Below are 22,163 nucleotides of genomic sequence, written 5' to 3'. Positions count from 1 at the left end.
CCTTCCTCTTCCCTCCCCACACCAAGAGAAGATAAGAAAAGCAAAACCTAATACAAACATGTATAGTTATGCAAAACAAATTTCTGGGTTAGTCATGAATGTGATCACTTCAGAGAGGCATAGGAAGATTTAAAGAAACCACTGCAGAGGGAAGTAAACAGAGTTAGGAAAATAAAATACAAGGTTATTAAAACCATATGAATATTAAGAAAAAGTCATTGAAAAATTAAGCCAGATGTGTCAAAATCATAATGGATGGCTATGACCCCAGAGAAGAGATGGGAAACTGTACCTCTCTCCCTTCTTTGAGTGTGGGATTATGGGTGTGGAACATTGTACTGTCAGACTTGGCTAGGTTGCTTAGTTTTGCTGAATTGCTTTCCCCCCCAACCCCTTTTTTATTCTTTGTTACAAGGCAAGGATTACTTACTCTACTGGGAAGATGGGAGGGGTATATTCAGAAATGAATTTGATGTAAAAACAAAAGATGGAGATAAAATTTTAATTTTTTTTGAAAATAGTAATAAAAATAAAGAAGATTGTGTTCCCTTCTTTAGGAAGATGCTTTGTGCAAAAGGCCTTGGAGAAAAAGAATTCATTGTTTCCTTAAAATTGGCACTTTAATTTTTATGAAACTTAGCTTGAAAGAAAGAGTTCACCTGATTCATCTTCTTGTCTGGCTAGCACAAGGAGATTAATTGTGAAAGATTATGTAGATTGTTTAAATAAGTATATGAGAAGAATTTTCCTTTTCATGTGGGAAATCAATGCATATCTAAAGTCATTTTCCTTTCTAAAATTTTAAGAATGAGAAGAGTATTTAAATTCTCATTTGCTTTTATAGGTATGGTTTTATATAATAAAATTTTCTAGGTTGAAAATTATAATGTAATGGAAATTGGGTCTTGATATTCTAATTTGATCTATTTTTGTTCTGAATTTGAATTTATAGCAATGACATAATTAAATGAAGTCTGATAAGAGAGAATCCCACTATGGAAAAGTGATACACAATGAATTTGTTATTTTTCTGTATAAATTCACCATAGGTTATTGAGCTAGAGAACCTGAGAACTTCTGGTGAATAAGTTGAATAATTAGTTTCATATTCCAATTGAACTTTGAAAAAATTTAAAAGTAAGAAGAGATAATATTTGCTTTTAGGAGGAAATTTGTTTTACTTCAGTAAATTAAAATACCATAATGTAGAAAGAGAGACTAGAATGCATGGAGCTAAGAGAAGAATGAACTTAGTGAGAATGATGATTTATTAGCAGCTTAATTGGCTTTGCAAGCTAAGGACAGTAATCTTCACATGTTACTTACAGTGAGGCACTTGTTAAGCCTAGGACCATCTCCTGTGGAAAACTGATATAACTCACCCATCTCCAAACTGGTTTTCAGAAGACTTTACATTCTTATGCCATTATGCTTTGTTATGAGACTGGTATTTGAATTTTGCCTCTGATTAATTATATGACTCTGTTAATTACAGGGCTATATCCTCATCCTTAGTAGGTGATGAAAAGAATACCAGCTGTGGAATCAGAGGATGTAGATTCAAATTCCACTTCTGTTGTTAATTACTTGAATGAGTGTGGGCCTGTCATTTCCCTTCCCCTCCCTAGTTTCTTCTGCAAAATGAGGGGACTGGACTACATGGTCTCTCAGGGCTCTTACAGCTCTAGATCTGTGATCCCATGAACTATAAAATTATGTCAAGTGCACAGATTTTTCCTACCTTACAGGGTTGTTGTGAAAATCCAGTGAAATAATGTGTGAAGCATTGTGTAAACCTTGATTAATGTCAACTCTCACTGTTTCTATTTTATTACAAAGGACCACTATCATTTTTAATATGTTAGCATGGTTTAAGATTTGCTTTAAGTTCTTCTATCTACTATTATTTTTCTTGAGATTGATATTAATTTGTCTCGTGTTAAAGTCTAAGAGACTGATTTGGATTATAGTAATGATATCAAATGTCATATAGACAAGTAAAGCTCAAAATGACATCAGCGGTTTAATTGGTATTAAACCTATTGTGCACTTGCCAACATTAATGGAAAGAAGATAATTAGCCAGCTACATAATATTTATGCAGATAGTTTGATGTTTTGCAATGACTATAAATGCCAGAACTTACTATGTAGGATGGGATCCAATGGGACTGTAGTGGTTCTTAATGTATGCTTATGATCTTGATTGGAGCCTAGTTTTATATATTTCCTTGAACAGTCCTGTTTTAATAGTCTCAATAAATTAGAACACCAAATTGGTTCTAAAAGTTATTATTGACGTGATAGGCATGTTGAAGAATTAGGAGCTTGCCACTGAGGACAGAATACTAGCAAACTGCTTGCTAGAGTGTTTATCAGTAGCATAATGAAGCCATAATAATGGTTCTGAGTAGTGCATCTGAATAAGGAGTCAGTTGCAGGTGGATATATATAAGGAATGGGGAAAACGAGAGAAGCAGATGTAAGTGGTTGCTGGACTCTTCTAAATATCCAGATTATCAAGGGTGGCCTCTACTTGGTTGACCACAGGCCTGTCATCCCCCTTGTGTGGTAAGAAGAGGCAGCATCATTGCTGGGGTTTGAGTCAGAAAACCTAGTTTTAAATTCTGCAAAATGAGGCAGTTGGACTAGATGACGTCAAAGGTCCTTTCCAGCTCCAGTTCTTTAATCCCACGATAAGACATTGCAAAAATTTACAGCTCTGGGGATAAATGTAAACCAGAATCAAAGCGGGACTAAAGATCCTAGTGTGGGGCGTGTACAAGAGATCCTACTAAGACTTCCAAGGCTATCCATCCCTGGGGGGAGAACTGTCAAGTTGACAGTAGCATTCCCTTCATCCTTTCAAGGCATTTGAAGTATGTCTTCTCATGAATTGATTCTTTTGTGAGCTATGGCTTTGCCTAGTGTGGCCTCTACTTTTGAGGGCCTTGAACATTTATTTTTCTGCCTACAAGATTGCATTGAGGATCACCTCAAATCAGGGCAAGCATTTTAAATCTTCCATTGTTGAGAACTATTTCTCTACAGATGTCTGGTTTTTGTGAAAACCTCCTAGTCCCTGAGGAAACAGGGCAGAAATTCATTTATGATCTGGTTCTTTCCCTTTTTTGGGGGGTGGGGGTGGGGGGATAAAAGGACTTACTCCTATAAGCAATGTGTAGATAGTTTCTTAATGAAATAAATGAGATCTGACTTCTTTGTCCTTTTGTTTCCACAGATTCTTTATTTCAAGTCTGTGGTAATGTGTCCTTATACTTAATAATTTAAAACAGGTTTAAAAACATACTGGAACAGGTAAAACTTGTTCAAGAATTCAGAATTTAAAAAAACTTCTAACATAGGGAATAGTTTGATATTTGCAGAAAATCAGTCTGCTTTTATTTGCTTCCTCATAGGATCATGGTCACACACAAGTGTCTCCATATCGCCAGGATCACTCCTTGATCATGAGGTCTATTGTCCATATGACGGATGCTGCTCGTTCTGGAATTATGCCTGCTGCCCAGCTCACAACCATTAACCAATCTCAGCTCAGTGCCCAGCTGGGATTAAATTTAGGGGGTGCCACTATGCCTCACACATCTCCTTCACCTCCTGCAAGCAAATCAGCAACTCCTTCCCCATCAAGCTCTATCAATGAAGAGGATGCAGATGAGTCAAACAGAGTAAGTTCAGCAGCAGCATCTTGGTTACTGATTTTCATTTTACTGGATATGTTTCAATCTGTGCCACTAGTCATCTGTACTTGGTCTTCATAGAAAATATGAGAGTATTCCATGATCACCTTTGTGAATTCCATTCTTGATGTTATTCTGTGGAACTGCATATTGTCTATTTATAGAGAAAGTAACACCTATAAGGGACCAATGGACTCGGAAATTATATAAATGTGCAGTTGCTATTTTTTTTAATTGTGGAGGGAAAACATCCCTGGACTGGGAATCTTAGAAATCCTGGTTTTGCCCTTGGAACTGGCATTTAATAGTTTATGAGACTTTAATGTCTCTCAGTCTTAGTTTTTCCAAATATGAAATGAAAGATTTATTCTAGATAATATTTAAGGGGAGCTAGGTGGCACAGTGGATAGAGTGTAAGACCTGGAGTCAGAGAATCTTCATGAGTTCAAATCCAGCCTTAGACACTTACTAATAGTGTGACCCTGAGCAAATCACTTAACCCTGTTCGTCTCAGTTTCCTCATCTGTAAAATGAGTTGGATAGCAAATCATTCCATTATTTTTGCCAAGAAAAATCCAAATGGGGTCACAAAGAGTTAGACACAACTGAACAACAACAGATTAAACATTTAAAGTTCCTTTCAGTTCTAGGAGTATCTGAATATTTTTTTTAACCAATATGAGCATTTGAAAGACTAAACAAGGCATTTGAAAGTGGTGTGTTCTTTTTTGGCTATTTATCTCTTAGTAAATAGCACTTTGATATTTTTATTCTGACTTTGTGAATATCAGTTATACCAGGTGTGCCAAAAGCCTTAATGAAGTTTAATTTAATTTTAAGCCATTAAAGCCTAACACTGCATTTAGATTTTGGGACACCTTCTATTTGTTCTATAGCACTATGTAGACATAAATGACATTTTCCTTTTATAAATTGATACATTATTTTTTTAACATCACCTACATTTTCCGACCTAACCCTCCTTCCTTCTACTCCTATCACTTAAACTTGATGGTTTAAAACAACAACCACCACAAAAAAACCATAATAGATTTAAAGAAGGAAAAACGTTAAGCAAAATCCACCAACACATCAGCCAAATCTGATATTAGCTATAGTGCTCCACAACTGCAGTCAAACACCTCTTATTTGGAACCAAACTTATTGAATGACAGACTGACTGAATAAATGAGTGAAAGAAAAAACACTTATTAAGTTGTTGTGTACCTAGAATTGTGTTAAACACTGGCGATTGAAATACAGAAGCAGAAACAACCACTGCCCACAAGAAGTACTATTCTAATGAGGAAAACAGCACCTATAGGGAAATGGCAGGGAGTATTTTGTTTTGAAATCATAGAGATACTGAGTAGAACCTTACAGGTGTAGATGGTAGATAGCAATGGTAGTATTAATTTGAATATGGTTCCAGAACTGAAAATCAGAATGTGTGTTTTAGGGGGTAGAGTGTGGGTGGCAGAGGGTACACATAGTGACCAGTAGAGCAGCTTGAGAGAAGATTGCTGTGGCATGAGGTAAAGTATGGCCAGAACCACACAGATACAGTGAACTACATGTGGCATTCACCAATCAGGTCAGTAGGATTGCAGATCTGGAGTTCCAGATCTGAAAAGGGTAATTCTTTCAGGGATGTCCTCTAGTCCCAAGGTCCTCAGGTTTATCACACATATAAAATACCAAAGATAGTCAGTATTCATCTGTTTAATTTTTAAATAATCAGATATTATTGTCACAACTGGACCATGTTTCTAATAGCTTGGATTGGGAGACTTCCTTTCTTGGGGGGTGATGTTGATTGGATTATTATTAACCCTGATACTAGATACCGTATCAGATTTGCTCCTAGGAAAAACAGATTCTTCTCTCAAAGAGAATCTGGGTTTTGTATCTAGTTTCACCTTAAGTTAATAATCATCCTTTGTGAGTTCAAATTCATTAGTCACAATTAAAGACTTACTCACAATTAAAGACTATCTCTTCATTTTTGAGAAGCACTAGAGGACAACATGAGAAGAAACAAAAACCTTCAGAAATTTATTCATTTCTGTCTTTAAGGAAGCACACACAGCATGGGAGCTACTTTTATAAAATGAGGAGACCATTGTAGTTAGTAGCTCAACTCCTATAAAGATTGAGCTTATCTGGGAATAATTTCATGATGAGTGCATGTATCTTTAACTGGTTTCTTATCACAGTGTTGGAGCTCTCAAAAAAATATTAATGCTACTTTGTCTCTTTAGGAATTTTAGTAATTGGGAAAATATTCCATATGATTTTCATTCAGAAGATAATGCTTCTCTGGAAAGATATGAAATGTAATGAACTGAATGGCTGGTGGTGGAGATCTAAGACAGGATCTTTAATCTCTGATCCAATACTGACCTCAGCTAGAGTTAATTTTTATTTTAGCAAAATTTGGCTTTTTACAAAGTTTCTGTCAGGCTTTAACAGATCTTCAGTGCAGCTAATGGAATCAGTAGGGGAGGAAGCATAGTTTAGTGGATAAAACACAGGTTATAAAAAGCTGCCCCCCCACCTTCTGACAGGGACATTATGTGGATAAATGAAATGAAATCATATGCAAAAGGCTTTGAAGTGTGTGGAGTATGTGGATTTGGCAAGGGAAGTTATATTAATTTAAGGTGTTTGTAATGCTTTAATAAGTACCTTTGAAACTTTTAGAGCTTCACACTGTGGGAATGAGGAGGAGTAGAGAAAATGAACTGTTATTGAAAATTTTGATAGTGGAATTCATATTCTAGGGCTTGCTTAACACATAATAAGTATCATTAGTGTTTTTTAAAAATTTAAGTATCAATTATTACTTTTTTACAGGTTTTTCATTTTATAGAGTATCAGTTCTTTTTCTTGCTATGTTTAAAATAGTTCTGACATTTTCACATTACTTGCTATATTCTGAAAAAGTTAACATTTTTCTAGAAGTAAAAGATGACCTTTAATTCATTGTGAAAGTTTTAGTCATTGCAGCTAATACCCACTTAGAATTTAGAGAGGCCCATTGGCAAAGTGACATTCTCATGAAATCAGCCTCAACAATCGCATTTCTAAACTGTTCATACACACTAATGACGAGTTGTTTAAAATATTGGAAGATGGCCAGTATTTTATAAATCATTAAACTTTTGCTATTAAAGCCTAACATTAGCAAAACACACTGTACGTTCATTTGTAGTATAGTATACACACAATATCATATAGGACATTGGTACATTTTATTATGATGGCTCTTAAGGATATGTACTACTAAGTTTGAGTCTCATTTAAAAGTGTTACTTGACACTTTTAGATAGCAGTTTAGCAGTTTTAGATAAACATATTTTCCCTTTTGCTCACGGTGGCTCATCTGTTGATGATTTAACAGAACTTTAAAAGGACAATTGTAGACCTAAATCTTGCTGCAATCCATGTGGATATATTTTAAGCAATAATTTTTTTAATGCTTTGTAGGCCATTGGAGAGAAAAGAGCTGCTCCAGATTCTGGCAAGAAGCCCAAAACTCCAAAGAAAAAGAAAAAGAAAGATCCCAATGAGCCACAGAAACCAGTGTCAGCATATGCCCTCTTCTTCAGAGACACACAAGCTGCAATTAAAGGTCAAAACCCCAATGCAACCTTTGGAGAGGTCTCAAAGATAGTGGCATCAATGTGGGATAGCCTGGGTGAAGAACAAAAACAGGTAATGAAAGCTATCTCATGGAAATGAATTAAAACTATCGATGTGAGTCCATCTTGACGTCATGCTTTATGGTTACATGTGATGGTACACAAAGCCCTCCCCTGTAACAGCACCAAAGGGCAAATGGTATATTTAACAGAGTCTTTATCTTTCCAGGTAAACAACTTATGATAATATGGTTGCTTCTTATAATTGCCTTTGTGTATGAGGGGGATAATCATCCTCCTGTTCTCTGAGCATTATAGATTTTTTTTTCTATTAGCTTCAAGGATGAGTATTCAGAACTCAAGGAAGGTAAGAGTGAACTTCAGTGGCCCAAAGCATCAACTTTTGATAATAACCTTTTCTTTTTAAATAATGTGGGGTTTTTTCTTTGTTGAAAGTTACACTAGAAAAAGCTTAGGTACATCATGCTTGCCTTTTCATTGATCATCTTTCTGAACCTTTGTACTACCCTGGTTGGTTTCCAAACTTTGAAGCTAACTCTGCATGTCTCATTATAGTAGCCAGGCATTTGAAATTGCATTAGAGCTCCACTGTATGATAGGCTTTCAGAGATTAACTATGTTGGTAGGAAATACTTCCTTAGGGGTTTATTCTCCCCTTCATGAGCATGTTCCTCCTATGCACAAACAGAGGAATGAATGAAGTCCTTGGATGTCTGTCCTCCCCTTACTACATGCATGGAACTCCAATTATCCTTAATACTTACATATTGACAGAAAAATCGACCCCTATTAGAGATAAAATGGAGTCATTGTTTCTGAAATGAAGAGTGGAGAACTCGTGATTTGATTTAAAAAAACATGAATGCAATTTGTAAAACTTGCTTGGTTAGGATAGTGAAGACTGAGGGGAGATTTTACCAGTTAGCCAAAATAAAAATTAATTTCCATAGATTATTGGTTCTGGTTCCTAGAATTATAAATAAATCCCAAAAGGCTTTCAAACTACTATATCGAACTTAAACAGTATGATTGGGAGTACAATGATATTTTTAGCCTCATACAAGGATTCTAGAGTAAACATTAACATTTTGCTTTCCTAAAGTGCAGGTACATTGAATATTATGGATTTTTATATGCATGGTTCAATAGCCACACTCATGAAATATCACTTCATTTTCTCCAGTTTCTTCAAATCCTATTTACAATCTTTTCAAAGAAAACCAAGATTGAAATTGCCTCATATATTTTTTTCATTTTCTTCCATTCGTTTCATTCATTTTTTCTGTTGGGTTTACAATATGATTTGGAATAGGTAAGAGAGCTCTCTGGAAAAAGAAAGAAAAATATTGATGAGGAAAAATAACTAGTGAAATTATTTACAGTAATCTGTATTTTTGATTTATTGCCTTCGAAAACTAGTGAAGTCGAACTAGAAAAGGCAGTAATATGGACGATACATACACACGTGTGTGTGTGTGTGTGTGTGTGTGTGTGTGTGTGTGTGTGTGATTTAACCTTTAATTAGAAACTTGAAAATCTTTTCTCCTTATGTAGTAGTAGTGGAGAATATACTCATATCTAGGTAGGTTGTCTTTTCTAACATTTTAAAATCGAAGCCAAAGAGGCCAGCCCTTTCTGTGCTTTTTATTGTGACCTAACTTGCTTATTTTTAGTGAGGAATAGAGATGCTAAAGGTGATATTCATTGTTGTGTTTTAATAGGTATATAAAAGAAAAACTGAGGCTGCCAAGAAAGAATACCTAAAGGCACTCGCTGCTTATCGAGCAAGTCTCGTTTCCAAGGTAAGGGTGCTAACTTGAATTAGATATTAGCTCAAGTTAAGAAATGATTGTTCTAAGAATTTAGTCATAATATTGGAAGCTGTTCTCTAGTATCTTACATTTAAATGTAACTCCCCTAAGATTTGATGTATATACATATAGATACACATACATATAATGTTTTAATATAAGAAGTCATAGCTTTACAATAATAGAGGTATGATGTATACAAATAGAAAATTCCTGAATTAAATTAATCAGTCCTATTCTATCCCAGACTCTGTGCTAAGCACTAAGGATGCAAAGAGAGATTCTGTCCTTGAAGAACTTATATTTGATATAAGGCCAACTACAGGAGTAGTACGACTGCCAGTTTTAAAGAACTGACTTTGAAATGGAATTTTATTATATATGATAAATCAATATTTTTGAATATTCAAATGAATAATTGAAAATTATACTGATGAACACAAATAAGTACATAAATACACATATATACGTACAACCTACATCTATGCCTATAAGTGTAGAAGTACATAGGTACATATTTTACTTATATACGTATGAACATATACACAAGTTTAAAAAATTACTTCAGAAAAATGACTACTTGGAAATTTTTTCTTTCTGTTAGAAGGAAACAAAATACACTTGCCAAAGAAATGGGAAAACTGAATCCATGTAAAAACCCTCATTTTTAAGTACAAAGTATCTAAGTGCAGGCAGGCTCTGTTTCCTGGAAATGGTATCATAAAGCAGATCAACACGAAGTGGATTGTAATTTCCCATAGGAGCAATGTTATTAATTTGGGATTGTGCTCCTGACCAAGGACTTGACACCAAATAAATCATAAATATGACCCACAATATGTCATAAAAGCAAAGATAAAGCAATGATAAACTACTGTAATAATAGCTCACATTTATATAGCACTGTATGGTGCACAAAGCACTTTTCTCAAACCAACCTTCTGAGTATGCCAGGGTAAGAATTATTATCCCCATTTTACAGATGAGGAAACTGATGCTCGAAGATCAACACCTTGGCTATAGTCTTAAAGTTAGTAAATGTTGCAAGTAGGACTTGACCCCAGGTCTTCTGACCCTAACCCAAGTGGTCTTTTTGCTAAATAATACTGCTTCTACAATTTCTAAAAAATAGTAAAATCTTGCACAGAGTGCTACAAAATGGTTACAAATATACTCCTTTTGCATACATAAAAAAATCCAATAGACTATAAAGTATTGTGCGTTTGTATATGTCTCTTTTCTTTTTTCTAGTCCTATGATATCATCTGTATAAGTAACTTTCACTGTTAAGACTTTACACAGCTGCAGATTAGCAACTCGAATGTAATTTATAATCTCATCCTGTTGCCTAGGGTACTAAGAGGTCAAATGACTTTTTCAGGGTCACACTGCTAGTATGTGGTAGGTAAGACTTGAACTTCAGTTTTGCTAAATTCAGCGATAGCCAGTGTTCCAACTACTACACTCTGTTCTCTGTCTCTCTCCCCCTTCCCTCCTCTCCATCTCTCCTTTTCTCTCTCCCTGTCCCTTCCTCCTGCCCCTGTCTGCTTTCCCTCTCCTCTCTCCTTCTCCTCATTTGTTTTTACTTAACCTGTGATTTCCTTGTTATTGGGAATTCTTAATTATCAAATTTCCTGTCTCTTTGGCATATATGACAAAATTACAATGATCATGAATCATAAATTTTACCTAAAGTTTAAGTGTTAACTATAATATTTATTAAAGATTTAGTTCATAATAATGTGGGTGCTTTGTTAGAATTTAGAAGAGGTTGCAGATATAATTTAGCTGGCTTAGGTCTCTTAACAAGATTTCTAATTGTTTCAACTAGTGTTTTATTTCCTTTGAATAATTTTTCTTAGTAAAAGATTCAGCACCGTTCTGTTGACCTTAGAAACTACCTCAAAGTACTGTTCTCAGTACAAATGGGTGATTGTGTTTATACCATGGAAAAAAGCATATTTAAAAAGGTTAATTCCAAATGTATTTCTTCCTCTTCTGTTACAAGTGAAATTGGAGCTGCTTGGTATCAGAGCAAATAAAGGCCACACAGCAATGTGATAAATGTTCTTAAGTTTTAGCTTTGTCAAGCACCCTCTGAGCACTTCACACTTCATTGGAAAGCTATAAAAAACATTTCCTATGTCAGTCCTGAGGACTTTTAAAAATAAGTTTCAAAATATCCTTAACAGAATTGTTAACACAGCCATTGTTCTGACTATGTAAGCACTGCTGCCTTGCTGTGTGTTCAAAAATTAGTAGAAATTATGGAATAAAAAACTAAAGGTGAGAATTGAAGAATGAAGGGTAATTAGACAGATGAAAAATAATTCGAGGCATTATATACAAAGCAGAAAAGGTTGGAGTTGCCTATACATGAGGATGCAAAATGAATCTCTAAATGTATTCGTCACTGAGTCAAATCATATTAAGAAGGCATCATGAGATATTGGAAAGATTGCTAGCTCCTGGAGTCAGAGGACCTGGGTTCAAATCTTGTCTGGGATGACAAGACTATGTTTGTGACACTGACCAAGTCATGTAAATCCAGGACCCCAGTTTCCTCAGAAATGTAAAATTAGGGACCTCTGAGGTCCCTTCCAGGTCTGATCCTATCCTTTTGAATTAGGAAGCTTCTGACTAACCATTGAGTCAGTTCAACTAATTTTACTTTTAAATTGTTATTCTGTAATTAGTAGAAGTGATATTGTATCTCTAATATAAGGAAATGAACTATATATACATATATATACACATACACACACACATATATATACTTATATATGTGTATATATACACATATATATGTGTGTGGGTAGATAGATATTAAATGCAACTGAACTACAGTATGTGAAGCATCTGATGCACAAAAACCAACCCATCCCTGACTTAGTAGATAAGTCCTAGGAAATTGCCCCAAATACATAGAAGTGAAATGACTTGTCCAGGGTCACATAGCTAGTCAGAGACAGGATTGAACCCAGGTCTTCCAGACTCCAAGCCTAGATTGCTATCCACTATTCCTATTCTCTATAGTATCTGAGTGGATATTAGATACTTATTAAGGACCTATTGTGTACCTTTTGACCTTTTAGCCTTCTTCCCCTGGATCTCTGCTCTTCTTCTAGGGGACTTAAACACTGATATTCTTTAACTACACTGACTTCCAAGTTCTTCATTATCCTCATCTCCCAAAATTAAAACATGGTTTCGATTATTAAAAAGCTTACTGTCTAGTATGGATATACGGCATATATGCAAGTATTCTATGCCATACAGTAAATATGTCATAGTTATTATACTAAATTTATATTTATAATACCATATTTAATATACTTAATATTTACTATTTCATAAATTTACTTTACAATAATTATACAGAATAGAATTCAGTAATAGAATAAAATACAAATACTATCCTTGCAAGTTCTGAAGAAGGAAAAAAAACCTTACTTGAATTTAGGTTAATTTGATGATGTGCTATGTCTCAGAGAGAGAGAGAGTAAGTAGTTACCAGTGATGACTAGAAAACAAGATCATATTCTGGAATAAAACAGGTGTAATTTATATGGATCATTAGTAAATGAATATAAGAAATATATTAAAGTGAATATTTGGTTGAATGTGAAAATTAGCTGCCCAATAGAAATCATGCTGAGTTTCACCTATTGTCCATCCAAACCAGTATTGATAGGTTAAAAAAAAGGCTGAAATCAAGATGATTTCAAATCAACCAATTTCAAGATGAAATTTAACAGGGCTCAATATTCTGTATTTGGATAAAAAAAATAAATCGTACAATTTTGAAATGGGAGAGTTCAAAATGACAGCACTTCATACAGGAGAAAAACCTTAGTTGATCTCTAGCTCAATATGCCAACAGTGTGATGTGGGCTCCATTTTTTTTAAAGCACAGTATCTAGATTACAGGATCTAATGGTATCTTTATACTGATTAGACCACACCCAATATGTTGTATCCAAGCCTTGGAATCAACATATTTTAAGAATGCAGCAAGAGTGGGTGGGTAACTAGGATAGTAGTAAAGTAAAGTAAGTAGTAAATCATCACAAGAGGAAAAATTGAATCTCCCGGAATATTTAGCCTCAGGAAGAGAAGACCAAGGTGAAAGAATGATATTTGCCCAAAAGCATCTGAAGAGATATAAGGTAGAAGAGGGAACAGACTTGTTTTTGTAACTCTAAGAAATTGTGTATCTACAAGGACCAAATAGTTGGGAATTTACGAGGAAGTCTATTTTGACTCTGCAGTTATCTGTTAAGCACTTATTATGTGTCAAGTGCTGGGCTATGCGCTAGGGATGCAAAGACAAATATGAAGTGATCCTGGTTCTCAAAGAACTTTCATTGTATTGAAGTTGCCAGAGAAGGATAAAATGAAGAAAATTAAATATAAAACATATCCAAAATAATTATTCCATACAAGAAAGAATAATTAGAGTTGTCCCTACAAGAGAGTCAGTTGTGAAACAATGAGTTGCACATCCCTGGAAATGTTCAAGTATAGGCTGAATGACCGCTTTTTAAGGTTATTGTGAAAGGGATTTCTACACAGTATATGGAATTCGACTACAATACCTATTAGCTCCCTTCCAACTCTAGGATTCTGTGAATTCTAGGGGAAGGACATTCATCATCCTATTTGAATATTAGAACATTTAGCTGTTAGCTGCCAGATCATTCTCATTCCTTTTTCAGTTTTTTTTAGAAAAATTTTTTTTGCTTATTTTTAACCTTTTTTTACATTTAACATACAAAATATGAGCATTTTATAAACAGAGAAAAGAGAATAAGCATTGCTTATAAACCTTACAGTTATATCATTGGCACTTTGCATTTCTTTCCAAAGTTATATAATAAATTCTACATGTCAAAGTCCTGCTTTTCTGGTTTTCCTTCTTATTCTCCTATTTTCTTCTGGGGCAGCTAGGTGACACAGTGGATAGAGTGCTGGCTTTAGAGTCAGGAAGACCTAAGTTCAAATTCAAATGCAGACAGTTACTACCTCTGTGACCCTGGGCAAGTCACTTGACCTTTGTTTGCCTTAATGAGGACAATAATAGCACTTACCTCCCAGAATTGTTGTGATTAAATGAGATAATATTTGTTAAGTGCTTGGCACATCATAAGTGCTTATATAAATGCTAGTTATTGTTATAATTATTATTAACCTTTAAACAGTACAATGGCCCTCTTTTTTCCTTTCTCTCTTGTTCTTTCTTTTGTGCATTCTAGCCTTTTGTTACTATCACCAATCCCCTTTCCACCCACCCATTTAAAACAAACAAAACCTTATAACCAATCTGAGCATAATCAATCACAACACAGTTCAGCCTGGGATAGACATTTTAGGACTTGTTCTGCATGTTGTTATTATCTCACCTGCCCTCCAGATTCATCATTATCCTCAACTACCATGACCTACACCCTCTCTATACCCCAACTGCACACAAAGATTTCCTGGCCAGCCTCTTGATCTGAGTATCACTTACAAGTATTCTGTTTCCATAATCTAAAATTCTGAAATTCTTTTTTCTCAGTGTACCCTTCTGTCATTCTATCATCACTCCTTTTATTTTTGTTCCTCCTTAATCTATGTTTTGTCCTCAAGTTCTTGAAGGGTTTCCATGCCATTTGGAAAATATCCTCTTCCAAAAATAAGTCCATTAAGTGATGGCAGACCTCCTCCAAGCTACAGGCAACAAGAACCCTTCTGTCTGTTTCGATAGGACTCTTGAACTCCCAGGAGGAGGTGTCATCAACACAGTGTACCCATGTTTCAGACCCTGTATTTCTCAATGGAGCAGCTGGGTGGCATAGTGTATAGAGTGCTAGGCCTGGAGTCAGGAAGATTCATCTTCCTGTGTTCACATCTGACCTCAGATACTTCCTGGCTGTGTGACCCTGGACAAGTCACTTAACCTTGTTTGCCTCAGCTTTCTCATCTATCAAATGAACTAGAGAAGGAAATGGCAAACCACTCCAGTGTCTTTGCCAAGAAAACCCCAAAAGGGATCATGGAGAGTTGGACACAACTGAGAAAACAATTTCACAATTTTCAGTGGCTCACTTATGCCTATCCTTCTTAATAATGACCTTGGAGTTGAACAATTCAGGTTTACACTCTTCTCCACTCTTGAATCTTATGGCCCCTTGCCCTGGTTCTTTTATTTTCCACCATTTTAAACCTTGGCCCATCAGCTTCCTCTTCTTCTACTCACATACTACTTAGTGATGATGGAGGAATTTGGACAAATGTACCAATGAGGTTCACTACAAATGTGTGTTTTCTAACCTCAAACCCTCACTAAAGCAACTATACTTTTACTCTTCCTTAATTGATTATCACATTCCCCATTTCTGTTGTTTTCAAACACGCTCTCCTTGGTCTTTCACACCTTTTCCTAGACTCTCTCTTGAGCTCTAGTTCTGCAGCACTAACCCCCATTTAATATTTGCCATTGAATGCCCTCTAGGCATTTCAAATTCTTTCTGTCTAAAAAAAGAAGTCGTTCTTTTCCCCCTAAAACTATCTCTTCCTGTTTCTGTTCAGGGCACAACTATCATTACATTTACTCAAGTTCACCACCTTATAAATCATCGTGAGTTCTCAGTTTCCTTCACCCCACATATATGATCATTTTTACCTCCATATTTGTTGTGTTCCATTCTCCATACTCAGAGGACCACTACTGTACTTCAGACCCTCACCACTTATTTATTGCCTGTACTATTTCAGAAGCCTTCTAATAAATCTCCTTGTCTCAGGCCTTTCCCCACTCCATCCTGTGTTCTCTCCAGCTGTCAAATAGGTATTCCTAATGCAAGGCTTGACCATATTACTCCCTTCTGGAAAAAATGGGCTAGCAGGTCCCTCTTATATTTAGGGTCAATTTAGCCTCCTCAGTTTGGGTTTTTAAGTCCTTAATTTGCTTCCAGCCAACTTTTCCAAATTTCTTAAAAATTATTCCCCTTCATATACTCTACAATCTAGCCACCTTGACCTATCTACTATTACTCATTCACCACATTCTATCTTTTGTCTTTGTGCCTTTGCAAAGGCTGTCTCCTGTACCTACAATGCACTGTCTGCTCATGTCTACCTCTTAAAAATCCCTAATTGTTTTTAAGCTCAGTTCAAATGCCATCTCTTACATGAGACCTTTCTTTATTATACCACAGTTGCTAGTGCCTTCCCATCCAGATTACTGTATACTTTATATGTATATAGGTGTATGTAGATAGATAGAGAGATAGACAGACAGACAGATATTGTGTTTGCATATAGGAATCCATGTTTTCTCCCCTGATAGAATGTAAGTTCTTTGAAGGCAGGACAGTTTAATGTTTCTCTTTGTACTCTCAGGGACTAACCCAGTATCTGGTATATGACAGATGATTAATAGTAGATAGATTGATTCAGAATTGGCCAACTGAAATAGATAGGGAAATGACAAGCTATATTTTTCCTTAAGTATGAATTATGTAAAGGATAAGAGTAAAAAATTAAAACTACTCATCTCTTAATCGTTGTTTTACTTGGTAAGAGATAGTATTGTTGGTGAACAGTTGTGTGATAGCAGCACAAAGTGAGTGGCCAGAAATGCCCTATTTATAACTCCCTGAATCTGTAATAAGTTGCTTTCTTTCTGGATCCTGAGTTTTTCCTCCTCTGTCTATGCCTAAGTAGATCAACCAGAAAGAACTTTCATTACAAGCTATTAATTAACTTCAGGGATGTTTTAATAAAGGAGACAGGTAAGGTTTTAAGGCCTTTTTAACTGGCAATGTCTAAGAAATCCAGTTGTTTTTGTTAATATCATACTAAATATCCTAGTGAACATTTCTGTGTTGTTTGGCAGTATACATTGTACTCAGTGAAAAAATAGAGATTATTTTCAAGCACTTATTAATATTCTCTTGAATGAAGAGTTGGTTAATGTACATGAATATTAGGGATATGATATTCAAATTTGTGTTCATTTTTTAAAATTTTGAAACTTTAAAAAAAAAATACAGGCTGCTGCAGAATCGGCAGAAGCACAGACGATTCGTTCTGTCCAGCAGACTCTGGCATCAACTAATTTATCATCCTCCCTTCTCCTGAACACTCCTCTTTCCCAGCATGCACCGGTGTCAGCATCTCCTCAGACTCTCCAACAGTCCCTTCCCAGGGCAATTGCTCCCAACCCCCTAACCATGAGACTGCCAATGAATCAGATTGTAGCCTCCGTTACTATTGCAGCCAACATGCCAACAAACATTTCAGCACCGTTAATTAGCTCTATGGGAACAACTATGGTTGCCACACCATCTTCAACTCAAGTGAGCCCCTCGGTGCAGACCCAGCAGCATCAGATACAGTTGCAGCAGCAGCAGCTGCAACAGATGCAACAGCAACAGTTGCATCAGCATCAAATGCATCAGCAAATCCAACAGCAAATGCAACAGCAGCATTTTCAGCACCACATGCAACAACATTTGCAACAGCAGCAACACATCCAGCAAATTAGTCAGCAGCAAATGCAGCAGCAGCTGCAGCATATCCAGTTGCAACAAATGCAGCAGCAGCAAATGCAACACATGCAGCACCAGTCTCAGCCTTCTCCTCGGCAACATTCCCCTGTAGCTTCACAGATAACCTCACCCATTCCTGCCATTGGAAGTCCCCAGCCAGCACCTCAACAGCACCAGTCACAAATACAGGCCCAGACACAGACTCAAGTATTATCACAGGTCAGTATTTTCTGAAGGTAAACATTGCAAAATTGATTTGCATTTATTTGGGAGGATGAGGTGTAAGGGTAAACCATATTTGGCTGAAACTGTAAATTGTTGATGGTGGTTATGCAGGTGTGCATAACAGATCAATGGTCCTCTGAAGTGTCTATCAGATAGGCAATAAAGAACTACAATGTAGCTGTGTATCATCTTTTAGCTGACTATAAATCATTTGGTTTTTAAAGAAAAGAAAAGCTGTGCTCTTTCATGTGATGCCTTTTTAATTTATTCAAGCTTTACCTACAATATGTGAATCCAGTGGTCTAATAAATATGGGACATTATGATGACTGTAGACTGGCCTTTCAGAGTTATATTATATAGTCCTTATTTCTCGAAGAATGAATGAATGCACTTCAAGGCAGTTTGAACTCATGAAGCCCTTAAAAAGCACAGTTGTAACTACCTGTAAAATGAAGACTCAATTTCATACAAACATTTGTATGACGTGAATAGTTGATGGCATTTTTTTTGTCATGGAGAAAAATAATGTAAATCACAGACTTTTGCCAAAGCTATTATTTTTGTTCTTAAAACTCTTCAGAAAATCAAATGCGAGTGATTAAATGTTCACTTCTATCCATGGTTTCCTCAAATCAAACCACAGCATATGTTGTAACAAAATATATATTACCACTGCTATCCCATTATGTCCATTCTAATTAGAAAAAATGTGAATATTATATTCCGTGTTTGAGTGAAAAGTTTCAAAAAATAAAAATAAAAACACTGTATTTTTAAAAAGGAAATGCACTTAAATGAAAACAGTTATTACAAAAGTTAAGATTTTAAAAATGCAAGAGTTTTTTTTATTATGCTGTCATACCAGTAGAATATTTAAAAGAAGCTCTACATCTGAATAATCAATGTAAATAATTTCTTTAAATGTTGTAAGTTTTCCTATCATGTGCTGTAAAATTTTCATAAAGGAGGCTTTAATGTAAACACTGGTAACACAAACCATTCGTTGCTACGTTGCTTATTGTGTGTTTATGCTATTTTATACTTTTTTATGAGTTGATAGCAGCAATTAAGTTGTTTGTATTTTGCTTAACAAAAAAATGCTTTTATCTTGCTATAGAATAAACACATTTCAGTAAAAAAAAATGCGGATTGTGTTTTGATGGAAGAATCTATTTTCTAATAAAAAATAGATGGTACATTTCATTGGGGGTCTTTAACATACACAGGTACAAAGGTACCACACTAAGTTTCATTGGAACCCAAGTAGACTTTTCCATGTTAAGTAAGAACTGTTAAAATTAGCCTAGAATTCTAATTGCCTCACCAAGAACTTGTGTTTTGTTTTTTTTAAAGCCTAAGATACAGTAAAAAATGAAAAGGATAGAAGTCATAGTTAGTAGAGTTGGTACCTGCTGGCATTTCTGGTGTTCCTTGCTTTAATGTGGTTGGTGAATGCTTTTTCTGGAATATAAATCCTTTTTTTTTTTTTTTTCTGCTTCTCCCATCTCAGCCCCCTTACCCCTTCCTCTCCAGAGAAGCTCTACTATGAGAGCAGTATGGCCACTATCCCCAGTTGTCTTGCATGATTAATTGCAGCATCTGTCCTGTCAGAAGCTATAATGAAGAGGTCTTGATAAAAATTGCAAATTACCACTGGCAACAGTCTTAAACTGCTTATGATAAAATGAAAATTAAAAACAGCAAGTGTCAAGCCTGACCAGCATCCTAATCTGGAAAGAATGAATGTGAGAGATGGTGTCCATAAACTACTATGCGTAAGAAAGACATACACAAATAATGGAGTATGGATTCCTGAAAGTTGCTGTTGTGGCTCAAAGAATATTTACTGTATGTTATGGGTTATTAATAATGAATTCAGCTTTCAATATTTCATAATCCTCTGGTACTCCCATATTATGTACAAATATTGAACAGCAAGAGATTCTAATTATAAATTTATAGATTTCTTGCAGTAGAAAAATGTATGTCTAAATTGAAGCTTTTCATAAGATGTATTACTTGACAGGTATCGGTGTTGAAACAGTCTAAGGATGATACCTAATAATATCTATAGGGGAGTGATTATTTCACAAAGGCGAGATCTTCTTGCAGTAGATATCTCATAGGCTGAAAGTGATTGTAAAATATTTCTGTGGATTGAAACCAACATCAACTAACAATGAGAAGCATTTTATATTCTGTTTTGAAACCTTTAGACAAATGTCTTCACAATTAATTGCTAAACTCCATGTGACAGTAATTGTGTATTGTTCTGTAATTGTCATATTGAAAGCCCATGAAGTATCGCTTGGAAAAATTGTCACTAGTGATAAGAGTTAATTGCAAGTGAAGTCTGTTTTCAACAGTTTGCAGTTATAAGCAGGTGTTATTACATCCATTAAATGATTTTATAAATCTTGGGTTTTATCACATTTGATTAAGTGCTGCTTACTTTAGTGATAGCCAATTCCAAGAAAAATAATTTAATTACTCCAGAATACACACACACACACACACACACACACACACACACGCATACGCATACGCATGTACGTGCACATACGTATATATTAATCACAAGACAGAACTGTACATTTAAAATGTCAAAGACTTAAATCATGAAAAAATAATTCTCAACCTTGTTACCAAAGAATATTTCACAAGATCCTCCAAAGCATATTGTGAAACAGCTTGTATTTCAATTTACACGTGTGACTGTTCCTATTCCTATGACTTAAGTAACTTGGTGCACTTTTTGTTACAGGTTAGAAAGCACTAGAAATAAATATGATGAAAATGGACATGAGAAAGACATAGTGTCTGATTAGTGTGACATTGAAATTCTGTACCTCTTAAGTGGTGCTTTCTCTCCTGACATTAATAAGTCCTGCCTCTCCACCCTCCCCCCCTCCCTGGAAGATATTTTATTACTCTGGCTAACTATGTCCTACTCTTGCATTAACCTATGCTGCCATGTGATGAAAGAACATAAGGAGTTTTCATTTTTTAGCTGACATGGGGTCATTAGTTCCTAAGTGAAAGAACAAAAGCTTAAATGCCTTTATGCAGTATAATTTCAACGATATATTACCACCGATATATTGAAGTTTGATGGTTTTCTAGACAGATGGATTCGTATCTCAGGTTTAACTGGGAGTCTTCTGCTGCCTCATTCAGTGGGTTTTCAACATCTGAATGGCTTCTTTTCCATTTCTCACTTCATGGAGTATTTTTCAGCACTGGACTTCATTCTAACCTTTCCCTCCCCCACCCCCCCTTTGTTTGGCTTTTGTTTGGCAACAGCTGTTATTATCGTTTTTTGGTCAGCTGTGATTGCTGGAGGCAAAATAGGACCAGATGGTGTTTTGCTATGCATGAATGGAGAGTTAGAAGAGTTTGGATTGAATAGGCCAAGTTTGAATGGTGTCTATGCACCACCTGCCCGCGTTAGCAGCAGTATACACATCATAGTAGCATGATCTGTCTCAGACCTACTAGAATTGGATGGGAAAGGAGAGGGATGGGTTGGATTTTCTCCATATTTATTGATCTTCCATGCTCTAACAGCATAATGAGGTGTACAGTCAATTTGAGTTAATTGGATATGACACAGCATGTACATGTAATCCATCACTCTAGTCTCCGGGTACACTTTATGGGTTTTGCTGCCACAGAAACACACACGCTCAGTAATAGCCAACATTAATGGGCTAAGTAGGCAGAAGTTAAATAGTATAACTGTCTAGATGGTAGCCTTAGAAATATGTGGTGGAAGTTACTGAAGAGAATATACTTAAAAATAGTGTTTATACCAACACATATCATGAAATTAAGGATAGCTACCTCTCTTCTGATATATACTGATATGTTATAACTGATATATACCTAGATCAAAATTAAGGATAGCTACCTCTCTTCTGATATATACTGATATGTTATAACTAATATATACCTAGATCAGTTCTAATATGAATAAAATGCCCTAATGTTTGTTTAGGCAGCATGATATGATGTAAAGATCCCTGGACGCCAGTGATCTGTTTTAAAGTTCGTGTTTCCACTTAATAGTTGGATATCCTTGGGCAAGTCATTTCATTTCTCTGAGCCTCAGTTTTCTCCTCTGTAAAATGGGGAAAATACTACTTACTGCACAGTTATTGTGACGAAAGCATTTTGTAATCCTAGAATGTGAGCAATTCATTTCATTCATTATCTTTGGTAGG

At 35.5% G+C, this 22,163-nt stretch overlaps 1 protein-coding gene across 5 annotated transcripts in view; it reads left to right on the top strand.

Annotated features, from left to right (window-relative positions):
- Positions 1–20,355, top strand: part of TOX3 (TOX high mobility group box family member 3) — a 125,736-nt gene extending 105,381 nt beyond the window's left edge. For 3 of the 5 annotated variants that reach the window (XM_072632197.1, XM_072632201.1, XM_072632200.1), the window contains exons 4-8: positions 3,419–3,688; positions 7,190–7,417; positions 9,087–9,167; positions 17,216–17,932; positions 19,451–20,355. In XM_072632197.1, coding sequence (XP_072488298.1) covers positions 3,419–3,688; positions 7,190–7,417; positions 9,087–9,167; positions 17,216–17,932; positions 19,451–19,489 — 1,335 coding nt within the window. In that variant the 3' untranslated portion in view covers positions 19,490–20,355. Of the gene's footprint in view, positions 1–3,418; positions 3,689–7,189; positions 7,418–9,086; positions 9,168–17,215; positions 19,084–19,450 lie in introns of those variants that run through there. The other 2 variants (XM_072632199.1, XM_072632198.1) reach the window with 1 other exon arrangement.
- The last annotated feature ends 1,808 nt before the right edge of the window (positions 20,356–22,163 follow it).

The sequence above is a fragment of the Notamacropus eugenii genome, chromosome 1, assembly GCF_028372415.1.
Source record: "Notamacropus eugenii isolate mMacEug1 chromosome 1, mMacEug1.pri_v2, whole genome shotgun sequence".
NCBI lineage: Eukaryota > Metazoa > Chordata > Mammalia > Diprotodontia > Macropodidae > Notamacropus > Notamacropus eugenii.
This window is presented reverse-complemented; position numbering and strand designations above follow the sequence as displayed.